At 47.4% G+C, this 13,421-nt stretch overlaps 2 protein-coding genes across 2 annotated transcripts; both read left to right on the top strand.

Annotated features, from left to right (window-relative positions):
• Positions 1 to 32: 32 nt before the first annotated feature.
• LOC104379374 (acyl-coenzyme A thioesterase 1-like) lies at positions 33 to 5,287 on the top strand. The gene is made up of 3 exons (XM_086613158.1): positions 33 to 657; positions 2,731 to 2,933; positions 4,682 to 5,287. The coding sequence occupies exons 1-3, from the start codon at positions 33 to 35 to the stop codon at positions 5,285 to 5,287; spliced, it is 1,434 nt and encodes a 477-aa protein (XP_086469284.1).
• Positions 5,288 to 6,843: 1,556 nt separating this feature from the next.
• LOC104382287 (acyl-coenzyme A thioesterase 5-like) lies at positions 6,844 to 11,866 on the top strand. Its single transcript, XM_009990206.2, has 3 exons — positions 6,844 to 7,396; positions 10,263 to 10,465; positions 11,291 to 11,866. The coding sequence occupies exons 1-3, from the start codon at positions 6,844 to 6,846 to the stop codon at positions 11,864 to 11,866; spliced, it is 1,332 nt and encodes a 443-aa protein (XP_009988508.2).
• Positions 11,867 to 13,421: the final 1,555 nt, after the last annotated feature.

Below are 13,421 nucleotides of genomic sequence, written 5' to 3'. Positions count from 1 at the left end.
CTGGGCCTTGGAGGCGGAAGCGACCGAGGACTATGTGGCTGGTGGCTGCCCGCTCCCTGTGCCAGGCGAGCTTCCGTGGCGAGCAGAGGCGGCTGCCCCGGCCCAGGCCTGGCCCCTCCAGCCCCGCGCGGACAGCCCCGTGGCGCCGCCGCCCCGCCCGCAGCCCCGGGACGGCTTCTGCCCGCGGCATCTCCTCCATGGCCCCCTCCATCCGCACCTCGCCCGCCGCCCGCAGCCTCTTCGATGAGCCACTGGCCATCGCCGTGCAGGGCCTCGGCCCGCGGCAGCAGGTCACGCTGCGGTCGTCCTTGCGGGACGAGACGGGCGAGCTCTTCCAGGCCTGCGCCCGCTACCAGGCGGGGGACGACGGGGAGCTGGACCTCGCCCGCTGCCCTGCGCTGCCGGGAGGCAGCTTCTCTGGCCTGGAGCCCATGGGGCTGCTCTGGGCTTTGCAGCCCCAGAAGCCCTTCTGGCGGCTGGTAAAGCGGGACGTGCAGCGTCCCTTCCTCCTGCAGCTGGAGGTGTTTGAGGGCCACGGAGACCCCCCAGGGCGGCTCCTGGCCCAGGCGCAGCACGAGCGGGCGTTCCTGCGGGACGGGGTGCGGAGAGTCCCGGTGCGAGAGGGGAGGATCCGGGCGACGCTTTTCCTGCCCCCCGGTGAGTACCGGTCATGCCTGGCTGCTGCCCCGCGGGTGCTGTCTCCTGTCTCGGCCTCGTGCTCCCAGGCCTGGAGCCAGAGCCCCTCCAGACGCCCCTTGAGCCCGGTACGGTGCGGAGGACAAGGGGGAGCTGGACCTCCCCAGTGGTGAGCACTCTTCAAGGAGCAGCCCGAGCAGCCCGTACAGCGTTGATCTGGTGGCCACGCTCCTCGCGTAGCACAGCTACATGTGTTTAAATGTGAGTTTCTTTCGTTGACTTGTATTGGACATGAAGGTGTTGATCACAGTACTCTTTTTGTTTCCAAATGCTGTGGGAGGTGGTGTCAGTTAGTCTTCAAGGTACCTTTGCTCTACCTGGCTGTTCTCCAGGGAATTCAGCTAGTAATTCTGGGTAAGTTGAAGGTTGCTCTCCAAGAGTCTAGAGTTCTAAGCCTGCTGCTTTCCTTCCCAGCCTTTACACAGATGCTCAACTCAGTCATTTCACAGTTGCTGCAGCCTGAGCTGCATTTTGCTGCCATGTTTTCCCCCAGTTCTTCTCTGTTTGTGAGCAGAAGATCAAATAAAGCATTAGACAGGTTTGCCCTTATGGTATTTTTGTCAGAAAATGATCGAGATGGTCTGTGAGGTTTCCAGATTGCCTTGCAAATTCTGTATTGTCTTTCCAGCGGCTGCCCAGACTTCTGCTAGTTGTCTGTAGGGAGCCTCATCTGCTGCCTCCTCTGGCAGCATGTCCTCCACCACATCCCACCTTTCCTTCCCCCTGTGACCCAGAGGCTTTCACCAAGCATGTCTCTGGAACCCCGTGTACTCAAGGAGCTCCTCTATGTAACACGTCTTCCCCTCTCCCCCTTTTTCCCTCCCTGTCCCTGGTAACTCCTCCATGATAGTGCCAAAATCATATGTGCTGTCCCAGCCAGAATCCCCAACTCTGTGTTGTAGCCCTGTGGTTTAAGGTGAATTTACGGTTCTTGTTTGTTGCCCAAATTTTGTGGGTTAGTCTGCAGACATCTGAGAGAAGCCTCACCCACCCTTCTGAGCAGGAATGGGAGTGTCCCTGTTGGCCTTCTCTTTTCCATACTTCGTTATCAGTTTGCAGCTATCCGTCTCAGCTCTGAACTTCAGTCTCTGTCCCCTGATGAACCTTACGGAAAGCTTCCCTCATCAGGTTAGCAAAGCTGGTTACAAATACTTTATTTTCTTTGCCTTAGAATAAATGTCTGTAGTACATTTACACTGCAACTGAGAAGCTAGAAGCATCAGAACATGAGATTTTTTTGGATCAATCTTCTGAGAAATGCACTGGGGAGAAGCCTTCTGGGTACTTCTGAAGCAGTGCTTGATCCTTTTGCAGTAAATTTACGTGATACAGAGAACTAGTTGTGACTGTCAAGGGACATCCCATCCCTTCCAGCCATGTGTTGTCCAAAACACGAGCAGGCCTGCTATTTTGTGCTGTCTTGTTTAATCTTGAAGCAACGTAGCCATTTACTGAAAACTGGTGTAGTAATGTGTTGCAAGAGCCCTTCTGTGGACGGCCCAGAGTCATGACCATACACCAATATGGTTAGAAAATCATGCTCCGTTTATTACAAACAACACACAGGTTATATAGCGGAATGTGATGTGACACGACTACATACTACAATTGGCTTGCTTAGCGTAAACACACTCTCGTGGGCTATAGTGATAGGGCAGCGCTAGCAGAACACAGGTAATAAGCTCATCCCTTCAGTCTCCTCATTGCGGTCATCGGAGAGGCATCCAGGAGGCGTGCATCTTGGCAGGCTATCAGTCTACATTTCCTTTTAAGGCCATTGAGATAACTTGAAGGACAAAAGTAATCTAGTTGGTAACCTTGTGCTCTGGGGCCCAAACAGGGATTGTCCATACCCGAGAGAATATTATGGCCAGTCTCGGAAAGGAATTCCTCCACAGTAATGTAGGACCCTTAGTACCATTCTGCTGCTCTATATTTTTCTCTTTTTAAAAAAGACCCATTCCCAGGCCTATGGATTTGGAATATGAATTAAAAATTGTGGGTTAATGTGTTGTCTTGTGTGGTCTCTTGCAGGAAATGACCCCTTTCCGGGAATTATTGACTTGTATGGAACTGGAGGAGGACTCCCTGAATATAGGGCATGCCTGCTGGCCAACTATGGCTTTGCTGTGCTGGCTCTGGCTTTCTACAGCTATGAAGATCTCCCCAAAGAGATGAAGGAATTCCATTTGGAATATTTTGAAGAAGCTGTAAACTATATGCTACAACACACCCAGGTTGGTTTGTTCATTGACACTCGCTCACTAAAGGGAACTCTCATTAGTCAGGTCCTGTCAGACTGCAGATGGGGCAGAGCTGCTGTACTTAAAATACCATGTCTGTTCAAGTTGGCTGTAATTAATTTGCTTGATATCTTTAACTCCCATTACAATGGTTCTCTGGCAGATTATTCCAATTCTTGCTTTTGAACTGACCAGGTGACATAGTGACACATAGGTAATTTGTGCTCCGTTCAACCCAGTGTCCTAACTAGGGTACTAGTTGCCTGGAGACTTATTGGACTTTCAGTGGGCTTTTAGGTTTATGCTCTGTAGACTGTCCTTCAGAACTAAATGCCCTTTTCAGCCTTAGAGCACAATAACCTTCTGTGATCCAGGTCTCAAGGAAGTCCACCAGTACACTTTTGTTGCTGTGTATTGTATAAGCTGTTAAAATCATTCCAGATGTTGGTATTTGCTGAGTGTGGGTTTTAGTAGCTAGTTGTGAACTTGGAGATCCTTCTAAGTCGACACCTCTTGGAAGAGAACCGATTTCTGCATTTCCTTCCAAATAGCTGTGCATGACAATAACTGGAATTGCACAAGGCAACACTTGATTTCTCTGGAGAACTCAAAATAAATACCTTCCTCAACTTCAGAAAGATGAGAAGTTGTTAAAGGTCTTACTTGCTTTTCAGTCACCCTAACTGCTCCTGCCACCTCTCTGCCCAAAATACTGAAAATTGCTTTCCCCCCGCCTTTTTTTCTCCTGAGAGCAGTACCATAGCCTCCCTTTAATGCCTCCACTGATGCCCTCACCATGTTTTTAACACGTTATAAAGTTTCAGCCATATTTTCTAACTTTCTCCCTTCCATGCTTCAAAGTCAGTGGGTTTGGAGCCTGTTACACTGGTGATAAGGTACAAAAAGTATTAAATTTTCATGCTGTCTCAGAGCCATTATACCTCTGAGGGTCTTTGGATATTGAAGCAGTTGTGGTATTAGCTAACCTTCTATGTCCTTAGAGGATTTCAGCATGCTGTAAGATCATTTAGCTTTCCTATTCTAGTTAATTGACCTGTGTAAAAGAAAATTAAGGTAACCTATTCTAGATTGACTCCAGAGAACTGTACAATTTGCTTAGGAAAATGGTTTTAATAGTGTTTTTTTTTTAAGATACATTTTAATGAGTCAGCTACCTCAGAATAATTCCTTTTCACTGTGAGTTAGACACCAAGCATACTAGAGAAACAGGAGAGCAGCTGATGTGGAGTCTGCTACCCCATGTTAGCTTCTTAATAAGGGAATCAAAGACAGTGGTTGAATATAAAATACATTATCGTAACTGATGACAGTATCATAGTCATTGCTGACTTTGAGCATTCTGCATTGAAAGAAAGCATTTGTAGAAGAGGCCTCCCCTGCCCCTTCCCTCTTCTCCCCTGGGCTGCCTTATAAGCAAAATGAATCTAAGGCTGCACATCTGCACGCTTTTTGCAAGCATAGCTGTACCTTCTGCGTATGCTTCAGCACTGAGCCTTGTAACTTTGTTAGGATGATGCCACAGTCTCAGCAGGGCTTATGATCATAAACCAAGCACAAAACAATGCCCCAGGGTCCCTTAGGCGTAGGCGCTGCACACAAGACCTTAGGTGCCTATACCTGGCATCCAGATTCGGGACAGACACTGCTGTGAACATGGCAACATTTTAAAGAAGTGACATGCCATGGTTCATTGTTTGTGATTTCTCTTCTCTCTCCTCCAGGTTAAAGGTTCAGGGATTGGGCTGCTTGGAATCTCGAAGGGGGGTGACCTGTGCATCTCCATGGCTTCCTTCCTAAAGGGCATCACGGCCACTGCCCTTATCAACAGCTCCGTGGCAAATGTGGGTGCAGTGCTCCGCTACAAGGACATCACCATTCCACCCCTTGGTGTCAATGCAAAACGCATCAAGGTCAACGAGTCTGGGATTGCTGATATTGTCGATATACTGAACAACCCGCTAGAAGGGCCTGACCGCCAAAGCTTTATCCCTTTGGAGAAGGCCGAATGTCACTTCTTGTTCATTGTTGGCCAGGATGATCGCAACTGGAAGAGCGAATTCTTTGCAGTTGAGGGGAGCAAGCGTTTGCAAGCTTATGGGAAGGAAAAGCCTAAGATAGTCTGTTATCCTGGAGCGGGGCACTACATTGAACCTCCCTTTTTCCCGATGTGTGCAGCCTCAATGCACCTGCTAGTTGGCAAGCGTGTGGTGTGGGGAGGGGAGCCCAAAGCACACTGTGAGGCACAGATAGATGCTTGGCGGCAGATCCAAGCTTTCTTCTCTAAACACCTCATGGGCAAGCCATGTGGAACATCCCATAAACTGTGATATGAGTAGGTTACTTTAGAGATTAAGATGCTGATGTTTCAGGTTTGTTTTGTTAAATGGTTCTGAATGAGAATAAAGAACATCAGAGAATAAGCTATTGGGTTTCTTGGAGGATGCTAGTGGGTGAGAGTGTGAAAGCTCCTTCCTTTAAACACCCTACTCTAACCTTGGTTACAGGTCTTGGCCTTGGTGTGTAGTATGGGATTATAAACTGTGGAAAAATTATGGTGGTAAGGCTGGGTCTGTTTTGAATGTGAATTCTCACCTTATCCAAGGTGAGAACTGGGATGAAAATTTGCCTTGGCTTTCTCAGAGGAAACATGTTGTATGCTATTGCCCTTACCAGAGCCAGCTTTGTACTCTGTTTTTTTCTGGATGCAGCTGTTCTCTCTTCCTGCCTCCAGTAATCTTTCTGTTCTCCTTGTGCACTTCCCTCCCCTTCCTCTTCTCCCACATCTCTGAAATGCATCTGCCTTAACACTTAATATCTAATATTTCACTTACCAAAAGCAGGAATACTGCGCCTGCATCCTCGGATAACTCATCTGCCAACGTGATATTCTGGGCACGTGCAATGGAAATTAGACATCTGTACGGTTTTGGAAAGTTTGTAAGCATGAAGAAACAACAGAATTGGACCCGTTGATAGTCGTGCCTGGAACTGCTCCTGGGCATTTCCTCAGCAGGGCTGGATATCCATCCCTGTGTAGGTCCACAGCACTGCTGGAGGGCGGTTTCTTCCTGCCTTTATGTTCCCTTAGTGCCTTCACAGCTGCCTGCTTGTAAGCGCTGCTCGAAGTAGCAAGGCTGCCAAGCTGGCATGGCAGCTCCTTGAGGCCACTTTGCCTTTCCACCCAGTGTTAGCGCAGGCGAGTTTGTAGGAGCTGCCCTCGTGTGTGGGAAGGCAGGCTGGAAGGGGCGGTGAGGCCGGGGGGGTGGAACCGGTCCCTCTCCCACCAGGTCCCGCAGCCTCTAGGCGTCGTTTCTGGTTCTCTCTGAGGAGTGGGGGCAGCTGGGCACGCTCTCACCTCCTGCCTGGGGATTGTTGGTAATGTTTGGCACCCGAGGATGAGTTGGAAAGAAAAAGTGCCTAATATTGCTCATGGGGCGCCGGTGACTTTGCAGTATTGTCTAAAACAAGTTTGTAACACGTCGGTGCCTTACAGATGCAAGCTGAGTGGACGTAGTCTGAGTTGCTGTTCGTGTTTTATGTGAAGTCTATAGATGTGATGATGCGTTTTGCATCCACTATAATTTTTAATGGATTAAAGCAAAATGTTAACCTCTACCAACGGCTCGCGGCTCCACGTCGTTTGTGGGAAGGCTGCCGGGGCGTGAGGGGAAAGCGTGCGGCGCTGCGGAGGCGGCCATGGCCCCCGCGGAGGCGGGCGTTCCCGCCCCGGCGTTCCCGCCCCGGCCCTACGGCGTCGCTGTAGCAACGCGTCGCCCGGGCGGGGGCTCTGCCATCGATTGAAGCTGCCTGGCGGGGGCGGTGGCGGTGGCGGCGCCGCCGTTATTGCCGTCGGTGCCGCGGCTCTCGCCTGCCTGCCGCCGACATGTGGAGAGCGGTCGCCGCCGCTGCGGCCCCGGCGCGGGCCCTGTGCCGCGCCCCGCCGCCGCCCCCCGCGCCGCGGCGGCGGGCTGTAAGCGTGGCCGTGTCCCCTGCCGCCGGCCTGGCGGACGAGCGGGTGGAGACGCGGGTGGCGGGGCTGTGCCCGGGGCAGCCAGTGACCCTGCGGGCGGTGGCGGCTGACGAGCGCGGCTGCCTCTTCCAGTCGTGCGCGCACTACCGGGCGGACAGCCGTGGCGAGCTGCACCTGGGCACGGACGCCTCGCACGGCGGGGACTACACCGGCGTGGAGCCCATGGGGCTCTTCTGGAGCCTCGCCCCCGCCGGCATGGAGAGGCCGTACCAGCGGCTCGTTCCCCGCAGCACCGGCACCCCGTTGAAGGTGGAGATGTTGGTCCATCAGGGCCACAGCCTGCCCGGCGCCATCCCCGGGCCGGTGGTGGCCAAGGCCGAGGTGGAGAGGTGGTTCACGGCCCCCGGCGTGCGGAGGATCCGACTGAAGGAGGGAGGCGTAAGGGGCTCCCTGTTCCTGCCGCCGGGTGAGTGCCCCTGGCCGGAGACCTTCGCCGTGGGGCCGGCGGGACCCCCCGACTTCCCTGTCTGAGCAGGGAAAGTCCCTTTTAAAGAAGGGAAATCACCTGGGAAATCCATATTCCGTAATAGATCTGAAGGCCGCCCTGTGGACAGGTGCCAGGTTCTTTTCCTTTCCCCTTGAAATCTGATGGAGACACTCCCGAAGGCTTGTCGGGACACGGCCCCACTGGTGTGAGGCCACACTGCTTGGTCCTTACCGGCAGCACTGGGCAGGGCAGGCGAGGACAGGTGGCTCATGTGAGACAGGCAGAAGGTAAATGAGACTAGGGGTTGTAGGGTTTGCCATGTCGCTGCTCTCAGTCTGCGATGTTGCGGCAGGTTTGATACTTTCTCTGGACCACCAGAATCTGTAACATTCAGAAAAGCCGATATGCTTCACAGTGTGAGTATGTAATAAATTTCCCAAAGGTTTTACCCTAAGTAGGATCAAATTGAAAAGGCATTTTTCTTCCCTGTGAAACATATGCCAGTAAGCAGAGCAGCGGAAGAGATTCTAGAAAATACAGGTATTCCACCTGTGTTACACCAGAGCCAAAGCGAAGCTGATAGTTGAGTTACTTCGTTTGTTCTGAGATATAGAAGCAAAATAGATTCTGAGCAAGTTCTGCCTGTTCTGCTTGTGGAATGATTGTGCTTTATGAGGTGTGATATTCTGATGGACTACTAGTGTTGGAAAATGAAACCTTACACCGATGATGGTGTTTGTACGCTTGAGCCGTGGTTTAAACTTCTTGTATTTCCTGAGTATTGTGCCTCTAGAACTGCCCACCATACTGCCTCTAATTTATAATGTCTTGGTTCAGTAATGGCTTGGTTCAGCAAATCGTGTAAGTACTACTACAGTTATTACGGATTTAAGTATTTTCAGTGAATGATTCCCAAACCAATAATCTTTTTATCCATTTAGATACGGATCCAAAGTCCACTGAAGTAAAAAACAACAGAGACTGAACTTTGAATTTTGGATCAAATGTTTAGTCAGCATTCTGGATTTTCCATCGCTGAGACATGGTTGTTTTGCCCTATAGGATGAGGGAGGTGTATTTCTGCTGAGCTTTGTGGGAATCCAGAGATCTGCAAGATGGAACTGTCATTTTTCCCTGTAGAAAGTTTGGCATCGTAATAGTATGGTAAAGTCTGGAATCATTGCTGAAAGGATACTGGCATCGTTCTTGATGGAGGATCCAGTTACAGCATTACTATCATACCTTTCTTTGTTCCAGGGATAGAAAAATGTTAATATTATTAAGATAGGAATCTTAAACACAAGCCATTCTTGGCAAAAGTGAGATCATGTGAGTGGGCTTACACTGTAATTTTAATATGAAAGAGATTCCTTGATTCGGACATAAGAGTTACAGGTGTGGGGTGGGTTTGTTTGGTTTTATGCAGTAGTAAAGTTGTCTAGCCTGTTTTATCCTGATTTTTTGTGAGCTATGCAGAAACTGTCTACTTGGGCATGTGTAGGCACTCAGGAAGGCAGTCCAGGATCCTTGTGTAAGTTAAAGGTTGTCTTCATGAGAGAGAAACACATTCACGCTTGACTATGTTCTGATCACATGTTCTTGCTAGAAAGCTTTCCAGGTTGGGGTGATAAATGAGTGAATACTCTTTTTTTCTAGCCATCTAGCCTGACTGTTTTTAACTAAAGGTTACTGTTGATCATGGAATTATGATGAATTTATCCAGATAGATTTTCTCTCAAGTAGAATATTGAACTTTGAAAAATTTCAGGACTGAAAGAAAAAGAACCCAAATGTGTGTTTCAGTCCTTTTCTAACACTTTAAATTAGGAGGTTTCCACCATCTCGCATGCCTTGTCCAAAACTTCCTTTTCTCAAGCACCTTGAAATGCCAGAGGTCTTTTCTTTATTGTATGCAGGTAATGTCAGAGAGTTAAAGCACTTTTGCAGATACCTTTGCTGCTGAGGTAGTTGCAGAGCTGGATCTGAGCACATCAGTGGTGACATCTGGTGGCCAGGGGAAAAAAAAGTTAAAAATGCAATTGCCTGCCTGAGGTCTTTATAGTTCCAAGAGGTAGTATCCTTGGCCTTTTAACCCAATATCTGCTGGCATGGCAAACAGTAATCTCACAGCATGACCTTGCCTGCAAAAGCATGCTCTTTAAAAATCGTGCTTGTGATTTTTTTCTGCAGTTTTATGGGACTGATTGCCCACATGTGTATGCATGTGTACGTATCAGTTACACACATGTAACCACCCATAGAGCTCTCAGTTTTACCCCCGGTCTCTTCACATCCGCAGTAGCAGTTCTGCTGCCAAGTGTTACAGTGCTGATGTTGAGATAGAGCTAGCAAGTCCAGTTGATTTCATCTAGCAATGGGTGTCTCTTTGCTGTGCTTTGCTCAGTGCACCTTGTTCCAGAGTTTGTGTAAGTTTGGTAGAATTTAATTCCAGGGCTCAGTGCTCTTGCCTCATTAGTAGTGAGCTTGCACTTTACTAATTAAGGTATGACTTCTTTGTGGGAAAATAGCTGATTTAGAGTAAGTTTCTTCTGAGGGTGGGAGGTTAAGGCTATGGAAAAATACATTTAGAACAGTTATTTAAAAAAAAAAACAAGTCTAACTGTTCACGTATTTTTACAGGAAGGTAAGGACCTATTCTTAGTTTGAAATAGCTGAAGTGAGATACAGCACTAGTTCTCTTAATCTCTGCTGTGCAAATGGAAAAGTAATGAGTATTAATAGAAAATGCTTTAAGCGTTCTATATTTTGTTGTTCACTCTTCACTAGATAGTTTTTAGCGTCCTGTTTGATAACTTGTCCTCTGTACCCCTTCTTTTTAATGTAGGGGATGGCCCCTTTCCAGGAGTGATTGACATGTACGGTGATGAAGGAGGTTTGATTGAATTTAGATCCAGTCTCCTGGCTACCCGTGGCTTTGCTGCTCTTTCTCTGCCATATTTTGACTTTGAAGATCTGCCTAAGGTCATGAAAGAATTCAAACTCGAGTACTTTGAGGAGGCAGCCAGATTCCTACAGCGTCACCCAAAGGTGAGTGTAACGAGAGATCTCTCAGGACAAGGGAGGATTCAGCAGTCATGCCCAAGTGGTGGCAGTGATTTTTTTTTTTTTGAGTGACAGTTTCTGCTGGGTAGATTTAGGCTCAATAATGGAAAAAGTAGAAGTCCTGCATAGGTGGCTACACATATGACTGTGGAGAGTGAATTTCTTCCAGCATAAGCTGTCTATTAAATAAATTCCTGCTGGAAACTAGAAGATTCTTCATCATTAGAACAGTGAAGTGCTGTAATGTCCTCCAAACAGGAGCAGTGGTGATAAAGATAGGATTTTTTTTTAAAGGAGAGCAGTTAGTTTGAGAGGATGATACAAAACTGCTCAATAGTCAGGAAAGGCATGGATTTGATGACTTGGGTGTTGTTTTCAGTTTTACTTTCCAGGCTAGAAAAGGAAAGACTAAATACTACTTATCTAATCCTTCAAATGTCATTTGTGAGGTTATATGAGACATATATAGCAATAGACTGTGCTTGAATTTCCTGCTACCTGTTTTGGGAAAAAAAGAAAATATTTGTATCAAAACATGCAGTAGGGATTAGCTGAGGTCCCAGTGATGGTACTTCTTATGCCTGTGTTGTTTTGTGACAGCAGCTCTTGTTGTCTCTGAAAAATAAGAACTAAGCAGAGGGAGGAGCCTGGGTCCAGGCTGTAGTTTTCCAACAGGTCACATCAATAATTAACCTAACCTTTTTTTTTTAACAACACAACTCCAAAGTCATTTAATGGCTAATCTCATTATAATGCATATTTCCTGTATTCCTTTCTTCCTCTCTTCCCCACCCCCTATCTTATCTGAAGGTGAAGGGACCGGGAGTTGGAGTGATTGGGACTGGGAAAGGGGCAGAATTAGCACTCTCCATGATCACCTTCCTGCCAGAAGTAGTGGCTGCTGTGTGTATCTCTGGCTGTAGTTCAAACACAGTTGCAGACCTCCATTATGGTGAGATGACTCTGCCTGGGCTGCGTTTTGACACGAATAAGGTCAGTGTTTCTGAAGCTGGTGTATTTGACACTTTTGAAGCTCTGGATGACCCAACGAATCCTGCTAATTCGCCTTGCACGATCCCTATTGAAAAAGCAGAAGGTCACTTTCTTATAGTGGTGGGGGAAGATGATCGCATGTGGAAGAGCTCCTTGTATGCTGAGCTGGCAGTTGGGCGTCTACGCCAGCATGGAAAGGAAAATTTTGAACTCTTGAGTTATCCAGGGGCAGGTCACCGAATTGATCCTCCTTCTACTCCATTTTGTCAGGTAGCTGTGGATCGTGTTCTGGGGGTGCCTGTTCTGGGGGGTGGAGAGTGCAAAGCACATGCCCATGCACAGGAACACTCCTGGGGAAAGATTCAGGAGTTTCTGCACTTGCATTTGGGATGAACACTTAAGCACCTGCAAGCTGTTGCAGAACTGCAGAGGACTGAGCTTGAGCCACCAAAATGACTGGTGAATTGGAGGTACTGACTGAGAAAAGCTTTGAAATACGAAATACCTAAATGACTACTTAGCTACCAGTATAAATCCAAAAAGAAAGGGATTTATTTGGACTAGCCCAAGTTATTTTAACTAGATACACAGACGTGAAACAATGATAAGCAGGCTGTGCAGTAGTGCAAATTTGGCAGCCTGAATTGGTCATGAGATCAAGAAACAAGTATCTGAAGAGAGTAGTACATACTCTCTTGCAGTATTTATGACGTGGAGAATTTAACAGCTAGCCTGCACCCTCAGCAATGACAGACTGGATTGCACCTGGAGAATGATGGCAACCTATGGTTGATAAACTTTGACATCAAAAAGATGAATTATTTTGGCTTTGGATCTTAAGTTACCTTAGCCTCAGAACTCTCGGTTTTACAGCCATATACACTTTAGAAATGTCTTCTATATACAGGAAGCTGGGGCTATCTATTTGTAACGAGGCTGATATAGCCTGACCTTGCATAGTGGTCTCCTGATGACACAGTTTTTGTTGGAAAGAAACAGACTATCTGTAGAGTGGGAAAATGAACAGTACTTTTCTTGTCATCCCAGGAGAATGGCAGTACTAGCACAGTCTTGTATTAGGGATGTAACCATCTGTTCCTATAGTGTCTTGGATTGGCATTTTATACTCGGGGTATTGAAATTCTGTTGGATAGGCTAAAGTATGGTTGTATGCAGTTATGCTATGTGCAAGTCTCCTCTCTTCGTTGTTTGTTCTAAACTAATAACACCTGCCAGTAAGTTAGGGATTAATTGTGGAACTCCTTAGTAGTGATGTCAACAGATGCTGACAGCTGTTCTTGGGGAAGAAGCAGAGTTGAGACACAGAAAACCTAGCCAGTAGCAGATTGTTAAGACTTGACTGTAAAAAGTTGTCACTTTATGGCAAGGATTAACTTAGAATCTTAATACTTTAAAAAAAAAAAAAAACAACAACACCAAACCCAAAACAAACAAACAAAACCCCAAACCAACAACACCCCCCTCTCAAAAAAAAAAAAAAAAAAAAAAAAAAAATAATCCCACCACCCCCCAAACTCAAATCTAGGATGTTTCTTCCATGATTGCCTGAGATTGTTGGGGTTTTTTAATCCTAATTAATTTTTGGCTAGTGCCTTATTTTTTCCCCACCATTCAGGTAGAAAGAAACAACTTCTTCCCAAATGAGTTAATCTCTTGCAAGGGTCTTGCTGGAGTGGTGCTAGTGCTGAAGGCCTGTTTAACAAGGGCCTCTATCGAGACAATTTCTCCTTCCAAGGTCATTTTATCAGACCTGTTTGAGAGATTCAAAAAGCCTTCATCTGTGGTACTGAATTTTGCTTTGGTCTCAGGGGTCTTTTCTCTCCAGTTTACTGTCATTATGCTGCTGCTCAGGTCTCACTAGCTTTCTGCAACTCTTATTACTCCTTATCATTTCGTTGAAGTCACGTGTTCTCCACACACCATCACT

Source organism: Tauraco erythrolophus, chromosome 6 (assembly GCF_009769465.1).
Source record: "Tauraco erythrolophus isolate bTauEry1 chromosome 6, bTauEry1.pri, whole genome shotgun sequence".
In the NCBI taxonomy this organism is placed as follows: domain Eukaryota; kingdom Metazoa; phylum Chordata; class Aves; order Musophagiformes; family Musophagidae; genus Tauraco; species Tauraco erythrolophus.
This window is presented reverse-complemented; position numbering and strand designations above follow the sequence as displayed.

Bases quoted from the DNA above. Each gene is read 5' to 3' on its own strand.
- LOC104379374 (XM_086613158.1), top strand. From the start codon at position 33: ATGTGGCTGGTGGCTGCCCGCTCCCTGTGCCAGGCGAGCTTCCGTGGC. The intron at 658-2,730 runs GTGAGTACCGGT...GGTCTCTTGCAG, and splicing joins GACGCTTTTCCTGCCCCCCG to GAAATGACCCCTTTCCGGGA. The intron at 2,934-4,681 runs GTTGGTTTGTTC...TCTCTCCTCCAG, and splicing joins ATATGCTACAACACACCCAG to GTTAAAGGTTCAGGGATTGG.
- LOC104382287 (XM_009990206.2), top strand. From the start codon at position 6,844: ATGTGGAGAGCGGTCGCCGCCGCTGCGGCCCCGGCGCGGGCCCTGTGC. The intron at 7,397-10,262 runs GTGAGTGCCCCT...TTTTTAATGTAG, and splicing joins CTCCCTGTTCCTGCCGCCGG to GGGATGGCCCCTTTCCAGGA. The intron at 10,466-11,290 runs GTGAGTGTAACG...TCTTATCTGAAG, and splicing joins TCCTACAGCGTCACCCAAAG to GTGAAGGGACCGGGAGTTGG.